At 43.1% G+C, this 14,208-nt stretch overlaps 1 protein-coding gene across 1 annotated transcript in view; it reads right to left on the bottom strand.

Annotated features, from left to right (window-relative positions):
• Positions 1-14,208, bottom strand: part of KIF14 (kinesin family member 14) — a 349,189-nt gene that overhangs the window by 56,023 nt on the left and 278,958 nt on the right. The window contains exons 25-26 of the mRNA XM_069231431.1: positions 5,096-5,277; positions 4,175-4,321 (exon numbers count right to left, since the gene is read on the bottom strand). Coding sequence (XP_069087532.1) covers positions 4,175-4,321; positions 5,096-5,277 — 329 coding nt within the window. The remainder of the gene's footprint in view (positions 1-4,174; positions 4,322-5,095; positions 5,278-14,208) is intronic.

The following is a 14,208-nucleotide window of genomic DNA, read 5'->3' as shown; positions in this document are numbered from 1 at the left end:
AGAGTGAAAGGAATGTCTTGTTTAAGAACGCAATGCTGGCCTAGGCAAAGAACAGATAGATCGAGAAAAGAAAACAAGACTGAAATTGTGGCTATTGTTAAAATAATAAGACAAAGCTTAATAAAATATATTTAGGGTAAAGTGCACAGCGGCAGGCCTAGTTTGCTAAAATAATGTGTATGAAGCTATAACTAAAATGGCTACACAACAATACGTTTCCCTCACACCGCAAGAATTATCAATCAAGTATCAGCTTTAAATGTATCATAACCTAACTTGCATTTGTAAAGCAGACGTTCACTCTGAAGAGTATTTTAGTACTAAAATAACATGTTGATTGTTACACAGCTCTATGGTAGGAAAGGTTGCATTGGAAATGCAATAATTTTTCTCTAAATTTCAAAATATGCATTAAAAAAATATTCACATTTCTGTCTCAAATACACACTTTTCATTTTTGACATACATGTATTAGTTTCAAAATCTTTTAATTTTCTGATTTAGTAGGATGGGGTGAACACATGTGTTTACTTACAGGTAACTGGAGAGCTACCAGCAGCTTAGGAGCTACTGACTGTAGACGTTGGGGTTAGAGTCTTATGGCACGTCAAGCAAAAAGGTTTTGAATGGGGTTTTTGCAAAGCATCTAAAGTTCACCCACTCTCTTGCCTGATGTAACAGCAATAAACAGACAAAATTCAGCACAAAAAGTTTCAGATTGCACTAAGTTGTAAAAGGCAAAACAAAACAATGAAAGAAGTAAAGAATAACTTGCGCTCCCACTGAACATGGGTCAGTAGATAAGAATGCTTGTGTACATGTCTTTGCTTAATGCCCAGCGAGAGCAGAAAGTTGTTTCTGGTAGTGTTACAGATATCCGAGACAGTCAACGTCTCACAGTGATAGAGGTATTTTTAGGAGAATTAAGAACTTTAATGTAATGTACACAGATTTAAAGTAATGCAGACCTGATCAAAGAGCAAATGTATGCGTATATGTGATATATGGTATTATTTCTTCATGTAAATGAACAGTAATGTTCAAAGTTTACGGTCGTGCTTAGGGGTTGCAAGAAAACTTTAGAGGGATTTTCAGAAGCAGTGAACAACTCTATTCTAAACTACTAACCTGACGTATTTGGGATCCAGAAGTGTCTTGGGACAAAGCACATTTTGGGACTTTGGCAATGTGGTCTTATACAGGTAGGTGGGAGAAAGTATGAAAGCAAAAGACCTGCTCAAGTGAAGGCAGATTAATCTACTGATGTAGTAATTGAGACCTAACAGTGTGTACAATTAGCTACAAGCCAGCTGCCCCATGTACTGCAATATACAGTTGGGAACATATATTGTACTCACTGCTAGCGCAGAACATTAATACATGAGACTCTAATGTGTTCTAACTACACAGAATACAGGAAGAAAACTAAAAATGGACGATGATGAGAAATATTATTGATTAACAATTGGAAGGTAAAAAAGCATACACTTGGATGTGCCCTGAAGAGCAGTACAGAAAGAAACATGCTGGCTGTGCTGGCATGTTCTTTATGAAGTTGATTAAAAGTAAAATAAAGGATCAAGTTTGAAAGTTGTAGTGGTGGTTTTGGGAAGCCAAAAATGTTGTACTTCGTTTTGTTGCCTTTTCAAAAGAACACCCTATAGCAGAATGAAAAGGGCATGCTCCACTCTGATGATTTGTTACTTTGAACATTTTGAACAACTTGATTATCTTATACAAATTGAGCTCTGAGGGCTAAAGGGTCAGAGAGAATCTTCATGCCTACGGTATCAGGACAGGCCAGACAATTTCAGCATCCACCTTAGCCGAAAGATGCTGTGAGACGAATGCCATTCACTGGCTACGTCGCTGACATACACAGTTACCCTAATGACAGGAATAGAAGTATTGCCATTCGCAATTATTGTTCTCAATCAGGTATGCAAATATGCATTACCTCAAAACACTGACCCGGCTTTTTATTTACTAATTTGCTAGAATAAGCTAAGTGGACAGACATAGCAAATAAGGGTGTTATTGCTATAAATATAATAATGTGAGAACTTTTTTTGCTGTTCACAAACGTTTTAACTACAATAATGTTTATCTTTTCTCTGGTTACAATTCATATTGTGTGAACTATATTAAAATAATCTTTTAAAATCCATATTCAGTTATTTAGTGAGCCTTGAGTGTGTTATTCCTTTATGAAGAAGAATTTGGTGTTCCACTAATTGTATCCGTGGTGTATCATGGGATTGATCCTTATTTCCTAAACACATCTTACACAAACATTGCTCAGTGGGTTTTTAATTGGTTGCTCTCCAACTGGTTTTCTGATTAGGTTTGGCACTTTAACGGGGTCCTTAGTGCCAGAAGGTCTAGAAAACTGAATTTTGTTGCTATCAAAGGAGGCTCTAGAGAATGTATCAGCTGGATCCTTTTTCTCCTATGAATTAAGAATTAAATAAACAGGAATGAAATTTGGGACAATATGCTAAAAGTGCTTTCCCCTTTGAGATAATTATTGTCCTGTTCTGCATTACGTTACATTATGGGGGCTCTAGGTAGGTGACCTCCAGGGTGATTGCATCTATTAGAAAAAAAAGAATGATTACTGTAAACGCGCAGCCACCTGTGTAAACTAATATCAAACAATACAAACTAGCATAGCTCCCACACGTCCGTCATGCAGAAAAAATATGCCAATGGTGCCTTTTGGAGCCACTTCTGGGGGTGACACTATTTTGGCTTAGTTCCTCAATTCAATCTGTCTTTCAGGCAAGCATGAGCAGACACTTCTACAGCTCACGAATCTATGGGAAGCAACAGCCATGTGAGAAATGACATTAAGATTCAGACAAAAAGAAACCAAATGAAACAGAAAATCTGAAATTCTTGCCCTTTAGCATTATTAGGCTTGAAGTGCAACATCACAAGGAAGGCATACAGAGAGGAAAAAGGAAGGTTTGCTATGGAAGCCATGGCTATAGGAAACTCTGCAAGATTATACAGCTGGTTTCATGCATCAAAGGAACATCATAAATGCCAAATGTTGTGTACCAACTTCGTACCTAGAAGACTAACAAGCAAACATTTGATCATTCATTCTTTCACTTAACGTGCCGAGTCAGCAAGCCTGAGCCAACTTAGCTAACTACACCAGCTTCAGGGGGTCAGCGGGAATGCAAGATTTTTCAGGAGCCAGGGAGCTAACTGTGGATCAGCTCAGTTGGCGTGATGATACATCCTTGTGGCACTCACTGCATTAATGTCAAATACTAAGTTGTTTAGAAAGAGGATCAAGAAAAGAACTCTAAATCACAGAAAAATACAGGATGGTGGGGTCTTTTCAGAAACAAGGTAAAAATTCAACTCTGCACGAACAAACTTTTACGTTTTTTTTGGAGTTCACAAAAATTCACACCCGTATGCCTAAAAAGTTACGTCAAGCACAGGTTTCCAGGCATATTACTGGGAAAGTCAAGTGACTTTATCCATGGGCCCCTATTCACCCCTAGGTAGAATTCTACATAGTGAACGTTTTTTTCATAAATATAACATTTTAACAATGATAAAAATATTTTCCACTGCAGCCCCAGGGAATCTGGCAACTTCTTTGAATAGCAGGTTTCTGTACACAGAAATGGAATGAGGGTTTCAATAACTATTTTCCATGTAAGAAGGAGTCCAGCACAGCTGCAAATGTATGCCGGCGAGAGAGAATGAAGAATGCTATCTGGCAATGGGGCATGTTCACAAATGAGAACACCAAAATTGTGGTAAAGATTATCGCATTCTCTGCTGCATAACATAACAACTCAACTGTCATTAAAATTTGGGGAATCTGCAAATGCACTCTTGGTGTTAACATACAGTTTTTGAACAACCAATAGCGATCATGGTTGAACTACTCAGACCTCTTGAAAGTCTCTGTCAAGGACCCTGTACATTGCACTGACTCATTAGAAGAAATCTTTATATGATCAATGTGACTATGCTTATATAAAAAAAAGGCTAAATACTAGGCAGATGAAGCGAAATGAGTCCAATTCAAGTATGAAACAGCTTCTTAGGCATGTGTGGCTTGGCTTAACGATTTGTAATGCAATAATTTTAAATCGTGTGTGCCCAAATACCCTCGCCCTTTTACGGGATGTAGTATTATTTGTACCTTGGGACCGGTTATTTCTTCAGTAAGGTGCAGTTCTGTGCCAGTAGATGCAGCTATGTGTCCAACTCTTTTTATTGCCTGTTCTGTTGTTTGCAGAGCTCGGTCCCGAGCTTCACGAACCATGGAGGAAATGTCTGAAGAGCAACCCTGCAAATAGAAAATCTGTTGATTAAGAGCTCGGGAAACAAGTAGTAAAACCGTATCAAACTAAATTATGATATTTGGGTAATATCATAGGTAAATAAAAACCTGATAGCTAAGTGTTGTTCTGGGCCACAGGCAAACAAAACCATCTTCACACAATATCTAATCATACAATTATCTTTCTGATGTCCAAGGACAAGTAAGCAGCTAAAAATAAAAAAACACACCATTTTATAATTCAGTATAGGAGACATAATTCTGCACATAAATGAGACATCAACCATCCATAAGAATAACATTTAAGGAGTCGTCAATTTCAGCAAACCCAAAGTTTAATACAATCAGGCGGGTTCAGTTGGGCATCTGAAGGAGTGCAGTGACAATTTAATGTTCGGCATGTATTTATATAGGGATGGTGGTGTCCACTCAGATATATATTTGTCCAAGGCCCATGGTGACTTGAACAACACTGAACTTGGAGTGTGACAATAAAGCAATCAGTGTGCGCGTGTACCTTTGAAGTACTAGAGTGTTTGTGATCACTGATACAAGATGTCATCTTTCCAACATTAAATGTACTTATTGTATGGAGATTTCAACATACTTCACGATTTGAGTTAAAACAAATCTCATGTAAACTTTATCATCACAAAAGACAGTAAAACAAGACTTAAAAAGAGAAAAAGTGACAGAAAGGAGAGCAACAGATATTGACACAGAAATATATAGTGTGCAATCCTGTGCGTGTTTGTGTCTTGAATGTTGTGCAAATATTACCTGCAACAGCAACTGTAAATATCCTCCCAATTTCTTCAAATCATGTTGCAACTCATAAATCTTTGGTGATTCAGCAAACTGCTGAAATCGATCTAGCCAATGCTTCGTCAGTATCACCAGCTGCTCAAATGCTGATGTCATCCTGATGCTGTGGGACTGTGTATCTCGGTCAGAAGAGAAAACTACGCAATGAAAGTAAATAATATAAAAATCATCACATGCATACATATTGAAAAGTTCATAATAGTAAATTAACATGATTTCCAGCATTTTCCTAGAACAATAGCAGAATACAAATGTCTTCCAATAATTGATGATGCTCAATAGTCATTTTCTGTGTTAAGATTGCGACTCTGCTACATTTAATTTATCAGTTCGCTGTTCAGAACAATTCACAGAGCACCCTTGTGGTGTCATTTCACCTCCTGGGAGGGCTTTGTTTCTATCCCCCCCATGTCACACATCACGCACCCTTTTACATCATTGCTACAAGATACCCAATAACCAATATCACGGAGTACAGTGCCTTACTAATTACACAAATTAACTACCTCTTAAGGTACAGGCTTTCAGGGCCCAATAAGGTAAATTCGGTTGTGTTCATATTTTCATACAACATGTTATTTTCTAATAGAGAACAGTTCATGCAACTCGAGTTGTGCTTATAATAACACAAAGCTATTCACTAACCGTTTTTTACGCCAAGCTCAAGTTCTCTACGCCATGATTGCCAAGCTACTCCTCCCAGAAATAGGTAATAAGCGACAAGCAACGTAGTGATGCATTATTAAGTGCTCTCATGCATCAATGGGGTAAACAAACACTTTTGACCAGCAACAGGTTGCCAAGCATCCTCATTTAGAGTGAGGATTTGGGTGCACTACATGATCTGGGCTGGATAGCCTTATGATGCAGTACACTCTCAAATGATGTACTATGAACAATCAGGTACATTTACTCAACCTTACGCACTATCCTGGGTAGCTGTGGCTGCGAGCAGTAAGGCTTCGAAAGGAACAATGTGTAACGCATTTAACAGCACCAAACAAGAAATAAGAAAGTCACACAACACAAGAGTAACAAGACACCAATTTATAACAATAGAGCTTATTTTTATGAATTTTTAGAGACTTTAATTATTAAAATCTACCGGAGGGTCCCGGAGATACAGATTTTAGGAGCAATAAGTAACTTTTCAATCAAACGCAAATAAGCAATGGCCAACAAAAAGTTTGGAAACTTTTGATTGGGCGACCAAGTTTGGCAGGACAGAGGTCTAGGGGGCCAGAATGGAAACTCTGGACAGTTACCTGGCAACCAGAGCATTTTTTAAAGCAAGATCCAACTTTACAGGATGACCACCACAGATGACAATGGAGTGGCCCTCATGCTGAGGGATGCAGGCTTAAAGATGCTTACATATGCTCATGATGCTGTGCGGTCCACGGGGGTGAAGACCAGTCGAGTCCTCTAGTCACAGGTGAGTGGGGCATGTCCATGGATCTTGGATGACCCATGAAGTACTCTTCGCGGGGTTCAAAGGGCTGCTGATGCAGACCTTGCACTTTTGCAATAAAGAGGTCACTGTGCAAATTTTTGATGGAGGCTGTTGTCCGCTTTGGGTGACGAATCCGGTCACAACCAACACTCCTGAGTCTTGCAGACACTAGTGTACCCTCGAAATGTCTTTTGGGGTGCCCGGCGTCTTGTGGAGGCAAAACAGAAATGCGACTCAGGCTCTTCCAGCCTTAATGTCCCCAGTGCAGTTCTGCAACATTCTTGCTACAAACATGGCTCAAGTCTTCCTCCATTGTAAAGACCTTGGTAGACTATGAGGATGTGGCTACCATGGGCTGCACGCCCCGGATCTACCTTGTTGAAAGGAAACAAAAGGCTTCCTGTGAGGGAGTGTTGTCACAGCGGCACTTCAAAGGAGGAATCACCTGAGGGATGGAGACTGCATTGTGTGAGGACAGACACAGCCCTTTGAGGTGTAACATTCAGCTCCTCCCTCCCCATTCTAGCCCAGGAGACTCATCAGGATATGCAGGACACTCCTCAGCTCTCTTGGCGTCACTGTCTAGGGGGAATTCACAAACAGCCCAACTGGCAGTCTGACCCAGACGTGGATTCACAAGCAGGCAGAGGCACAGAATAGTTAAGCAAGAAAATGCCCACTTTCTAAAAGTGGCATTTTTAAACAGACAATCTAAAACCAACCCTACCAAAAGATGTATTTTTAAATTGTGGGTTCAGAAACCCCAAACTCAATCCTCGATCTGCTCCCAAGCGGTAACTGCACTTAAAATATATTTAAAGGCAGTCCCCATGTTAACCTGTGGAAGACATAGGCCTTGCAATAGTGAAAAACGAATTTGGTAGTATTTCACTACCAGGACATGTAAAACACAGCAGAACTTGTCCTCCCTTTTAAATATACTGCACCCTGCCATTGGGACTACTTAGGGCCTATCTTAAGGGTGGCTTACATGTAGTAAAAGGGAAGGTTGGGGCCTGGTAAGTAGGTTGAATTGTCAGTGCAAAACTATACTCACAGACACTGCAGTGGCAGGTCTGGGACATGTTTACAGGGCTACTCATGTGGGTGGCACAATCAGTGCTGCAGGCTCACTAGTAGCATTTGATTTACAGGCCCTGGGCACACATAGTGTACTTTTACTAGGGACTTACAAGTAAATCAAATGTGCCAATTATGGAAAACGAATTACCAATGTCTCTTGGACAGAGAGCACTTGCATTTTAGCACTGGCTGCCACTGGTAAAGTGCCCAGAGTATCAAAGCCAGCAAAAATTAATAACAGCACAGGATCCAGAAACAGGGGGTCAGAAACAAAAAAGTACAGGGAACTCATGCCAAGAGCTGCCAGGTCTAACAATAGGCATAACCCTTTGCTTCTATTAATAGCACAACTAGAATGCTTCTAAATATCAACAGACCCTTTTTGACTAAGGGGGTCATTACAACCCTGGCGGTCGGTGTTAAACCGGCGGTAAAACCGCCAACAGACTGGCGGTCTTACTTTGTGGAATTATGACCATGGCGGTTACCGCCATGGTCATCCGCCGGTTCTCCGTTCCGCCCGCTGGGCTGGAGACCTGGGTCTCCAGCCCGGCGGCCGTCACTAGACCGCTGGCGGTATTTGGACCCGGCTTACCGCCGTGGATTTCCAGCGGTTTGAACCGCCATGAAATCCATGGCGGTAAGTACTATCAGTGCCAGGGAATTCCTTCCCTGGCACTGATAGGGGTCTCACCCACCTCGACTCCCTCCCCTAGAACCCCACCACCCCCCAAAGGTGGCAGGGCCCCCCTCCCCACCCCGACCCCCAACATCACCTCACCCATACCCACACGACACGCATGCAGGCACCACCTACACACTTACACGCACACATGTCGACATACATGCCTACATCCACACACACAGTCAGACATGCACACCCACATTCAAACATACACGCACACATCCATACAGACATACCCACAGACATACACGCACTCATTCCCATACACACAACACCCCGCAAGCATACACGCACTCACACACCCCCTCTACATACACACACGCACACCCCCATGCACCCACACAACACCCCCCCACCCCTCTCCCCTCACGGACGATCGACTTACCTGGTCCAACGATCCTCCGGTAGGGGACGGGAGCCAGGGGGGCAGCTCCGCCGACACCACACCGCCAACAGAACACCGCCACGACGAATCACAGGACGTGATTCGCTGGGCGGTGTTCTGTTGGCGTGGCTGTGGAGGTGGGGCAACCTCCACTTCCCCGCCTCCCGCCAGTATGGCTGTTGGCGGCTCTCCGTCGGTAAAAGGACAGAGAGCTGCCAACGGTCATAATGGGCCGAGCGGAAAACCACCACCACTGGCGGTCTTCCACACGGCGGTCCCTCGGCGGTCTTCAAAAAAGACCGCCGAGGTTGTAATGACCCCCTAAGTCTTTAGCTTCTCTGTTGTAACTTTCTTATTTAACAAACTTCTTACTCAATGTTTTATAATGTAAACACTATTATATTTTTTTCTTTTACGAATGCAACTTCACAGGTAAATATTAACACAGTCTTAGTATTTTTATTTTCCTATAGGATACTTGCATGACTGGAACGTCAGAATCACCAAAGATGACTTCCAATGAAAGACACTGTGAATACACTAAGTAACAGTTGCAGAAAAGCCTTCTCGTCAAAGTGATTGAAGTTTGCAAGAAAACTCATTAAAGGCTAGCTTCTCTATTCATTGGAACAGGGAGGGAAAAAAGCAGGAAAAGGGATTGTCTCGCTTCAGAAATGTGAGAATGCTATACCCTAGTGCATTGCTCATGAAGACTATCAGAAAATGGAAGCAAAGGAGGAATGTGGAGATACTTACCCCGCCTTAAACAAGAAACACTACCTTATGCACAAAAGCAATAAGCAAAGAGACGCTAATCAGGAAAGTGTCTAAGTCAATCCCATTAATTCATTTGCGCCTGTGCAAGGGAACATATACTATTTCCAGATGCGGACGAGCTGCAGAATGTGCTCGCTACTGTCTGAAACAACAAACCTGACCTCACTATTTCTAAATACCCACTCTAAAGGCCAAAACAACCTTGTCTCTGGAAATACTTTAGTGAAGTGGACATTTTGAACTGTAAGTGTTTTCAAGATTCCAAAGTAGGAGCCCACCTGAACATTCCAGGGAGAGCGGTAACACACTAAACTTTCTCACTGTTAATTAACAATGGTTGCCATGTTGCAATTCCTCCTATGCAGTGAAAAGGACCGTGTATAAGTGTTGACACAAGCTAATTCCTGTGGCTTTTGACTACTAGGTGTCCAAACCCAGACACTGAGGGGTAACTCTCTTTGGATCAGCGCTGGCTGGTGCAGAAAGAAAAGAACTGATGTCAGCGCCCTGGGATGGCACCTATATAGGACGCGTGATGTCATATCTGGTGCAGATGTCGACACCACCTAACAATGCACATGGGCACTGCTCGATAAAAATCTCCAGATCCAGACTGACGCCTGGGGGAAATCTACAACTGATGTCTCCATCATATTCTTCAGGCAAGTCAAGAACAAACAGTACACAATCTTGTACAGCACCAACAGTTACAATTGAGCATTTACACCTTTGGCATTGTAATGATATTTGTGTTTTAGCCACTGACTCCACGTTGCACTTAGCCTTGCAGCACACCGTCACCTTAGTGACCACCAGATTTATTATGCTATTGACTTTATGTTAGCATTAGCTACCACCACGTTAAAAGCTGCAAGTATTTTTCCATGATACAATGTGCTTCTTGCTCATGTTTTTATTCTGCGTGTTCTTTCTCACCAAGGGCTTAGGCTGATAAGAATGTACTAGGATGGCAGGGAACGGTTTTGTTTTGATAGAGGGCACCTTGGGATTTTGGCCAATTCCCGACGTGTTCTTTTCAAAGCTGATCTAAACTAACCAGCATTTTCTGAATAATAAACTTATGCAGTGGGAGGGAGTTTCTAGAATTCTCCTCTCTTGTTTGTTAAAAGTAAATAAGAGACCCAGGTCGACGGTGGGGAGATTCAGATACCTCAATCAGGATTGAGTCGTCGAATGCCTGATATATTTCCCATGAGGGTAAATCTCTTTCTCGTTGCAGTCGAACCAGGGTCAATAACTTGCTGGCATGAGAAGGATGAAGCACCAGATAGGCCCCATGGTGACTGGCATGAGAAGGATGAAGCACCAGATAGGCCCCATGGTGACGAAATGTTACTAATTATTTGCTTTGCACTGTGTATGAATATATATATATCCAAATATAGGTATTTGTATCAGTGCAGCCCAACAATACCTAACCTCTCTCATCTATTATTCCCACCAACCATCTGCATGAACTCACATGCACCTTCACAAGTGGAGAGTCATTTGTACATGTTTTCATTTCATTGCTGTGACCATTTTTAAATGTGCACTTTCAGCATGCTTATCTCCTTTACGAACCTTGCGAAGTGATTTAATAAATATCTACTTTAGACTAGGAAGCGCATTCCAGAGATTTTTGTCAGTGCATGAGTGTTTCATCTCGGTCATTAGTGAAACAAAACAGGCATCAAAATTTACTACATTGGTATTTATGATACAGGAACAGAAATAAAGAAACTACAAAAAAAAGGGGAGGGGGATAGGGGCCAAACTAAAGGAATGCGGTAAGGATACAATTATGCAATGCTACAGCGGGATCCGCCAGTCGCATACTCAGCTGCCTGCCGTCAACTCAGCACTTCACCATCAAGCTAAGCAACGCCGACAGCCTATATCACATCATTGTGAGGGTCAGGTGGGCAGACACCACAAGGGACAGCTGCAGTTTCTTCCAGGGTATCAAGGTACAACTCTAGAGGAGTCCATATATCTTTGGGGCGGGACTTCGCCGGCATCAACTCCCAATAGGCTGTCAAGTGTTCCTGACAGTAAGCTGCATATCTAAGCCATCCAGTCCTTTGCAACGTTCGGCATCTACCTCAATGAATCATCACACAGCGCTTTGCCAGAAAAAGAAGAGCAGTTAGTTTGCGCACATCCTGAGGGACATCTTTTACATAACTTAGTACTGCTATGCAGGGCGAGCACTCTGAGTGCCCAGTAAAATCCACTAGTGCATCAAAAATTGTGCCTCAGAAGCTTTGTACTGGTGGACAATCCCAAACCAGATGTACAAAGTCAGAGCAAGGGTAAGACGTGTGCAATGTGCATCATCAATTACTCCCATTTTGTACATTTTTTACGGGGTGTGGTATAACCTATGTCAAAATTTGAAATGCACTTGACGCAGTCTATAATTAGAGGAGAGTGTGTGGGATTGAGTGCAGCAATTCTTCCACTGTTTGTCGGTAAGTGGGGGGGTTAGCGTCTCATATCTGCCAACTGTCAGGAACTCATACTGGTGCAGTTCCCTGCATACCTGTGTATAGCCTCGTGGTCAGCCTGCGTGGAGATGAATTTGTAAGAGTCTCCTCCAGCACCTGGAATGTAGGTGAAGTCTCTGGGAAGGAGTCCAGAATCCTCCGCACTGCAGCTTGGAGTCGGTAATTTGTAAACTTGTCAAGAATAGTCACTGCGGGAACCAGCAGGACCTGCTGCGGCTCAATGAAGGTGCCATTCAGATACAAAGCACCTATGGAAGTCAGCTGCAAATGGCACAGCCTACTGCTGGTACCGGCATCACAGGGGATCAGAAAAAAAGGAGTGTGTCCAATGATTGGCACCGAAGGAGCAAACAGGCACTCCAATCAAGCTCACCTCCGGAGCTTCATGCCATGCCATACAGTACAAGCAACTGTGTGGAACTGGGCCCTCGGTCACCTGGGGACCAACTACCGCACCATCTGAAAGGGAGAGGGCACCACATGGTCTTTTTCAGGGACGGTGTCTGCCAGAAGCTGCATAGGGTAAAGCCAGTAGTGCACCAATTGTGCCTGAGTACTATAATAGTACAGATTCATATCTGAAGCCCTTAGTCCCCCTTGTTCAAACAGGAGGGTCATAAACTCCCATGCAATTCGAGGGTTGTCTACCCACCCACGCAAGTGAGATCAATTGCGAGTGGAGCTTGCGTCAGAAGTGCACCATGAGATGGAGAGGCGGGTTGATGAACAAACAGAGAAACTTGCGAGGATCACCATCTTAGCAATGGCCAACCTAAAGGTCAGTGACAGTGGTAGTTTCCACCATCTCTTCATCCGCTCATCAAGCCAATTCATTAAGCATCCGTAGCTGGCTTTCCACAGCTGATCAACGTCCTTGCTAAGCCAAACCCCTAAGTATCTTACCATCTCTCTTGCCCACATCAACGGGAACTCTGAGGTGAACTCCGCTGTCGCATACATCAGAGGGAACAAGACTGACGTGGCCCAGTTTATCATGATTCCGGAGATTCCTCTGAACACGATGAATTCCCAGATCGGGGTCCAAATTAACATGTGGCTCTCTCACATACAGGGTGACATCATCTGCGTACAGCAAGACAATAATTCTAGGGGGAGTAAACGCCAGATCACAATGCTCATGATGTTGATGCACCTGAGCCACCAGCGACTTCATGGCTATGGCGAAAAAGAACAGGAGGCAGGGGGCACCCCTGTACAGTGCCCCTTGATACTTGGAATGGGGCTGTCAATGTCCGATTAACTCGCAAGTGAGATACAGGCTGGGCATACAAAAGATGAATTCATCTCAGAAACTTGAGACTTATCCCAATGATTGATAGCAGAGCAAAGAGGTAGGGCCATTTGAGCAAATCAAACAACTTAGTGGTGTGTAAGAAAACCACATCAGTGCTGAGGTAGGGGTCAATAGTGTGGATAATGGCAAACAAGGCCATGGATCTATAGTATCAAATTTCGACTGGTCTGGGCAAAAAATGGATGGCAGAGGTTGAAAAAGTCATGCGATTTGGCAAGGATTTTACTGTCAATATGATTAATTGATAAGGGTCGGAACGACTCACACCATTGAGGATCCTTATCTGGTTCATGTATCGTCATGATCAAGGCTTCCCGTAGGGTGGGGTGAAGAATGCCAGCAGTGAGAGACTCATCATGCGTGGCAAGCAAATTTGGAGCTACAATATACGGATATTCTTTATAAAAAGCTGCATGGAGCCCGTCAAGGCCAGGTGCCTTGTCTCCAGGCAGCGCAGAGAAGACTCAGACCAACTCCTTCACCGAAAAAGGTTCGTCTAAGAAGCACCTATGGCCCTCCTCAAGCCAAGAGCAAGTTACCTACCTTCGGTAATGAATTATCTGGTACAGACATATTCTAGTTGCAGATTCCTTACCTTAGAATTTCCCCCAGCATCAGACTGGATCCGGAGATTTTACTTCAAGCAGTACATCCTTGTGTGCAGTCAGGTGGCGTATGTGGACTCTGCGTGCATCGTTGGCATCGTGGCTGCTGTGATGATGTTTTGGTGGTGTATAGGAGCCACCCCGGCACGCTGATGTCAGTTTTTTTTCACGACTTTCCATGCTAGTGGCGTAGAGCCATGAAGAACACTGATATGGTGCACCAAAGCTAGGACCCTGAAAGGGAGTCCCTGACTC

The sequence above is a fragment of the Pleurodeles waltl genome, chromosome 4_2 (assembly GCF_031143425.1).
Source record: "Pleurodeles waltl isolate 20211129_DDA chromosome 4_2, aPleWal1.hap1.20221129, whole genome shotgun sequence".
NCBI lineage: Eukaryota > Metazoa > Chordata > Amphibia > Caudata > Salamandridae > Pleurodeles > Pleurodeles waltl.
This window is presented reverse-complemented; position numbering and strand designations above follow the sequence as displayed.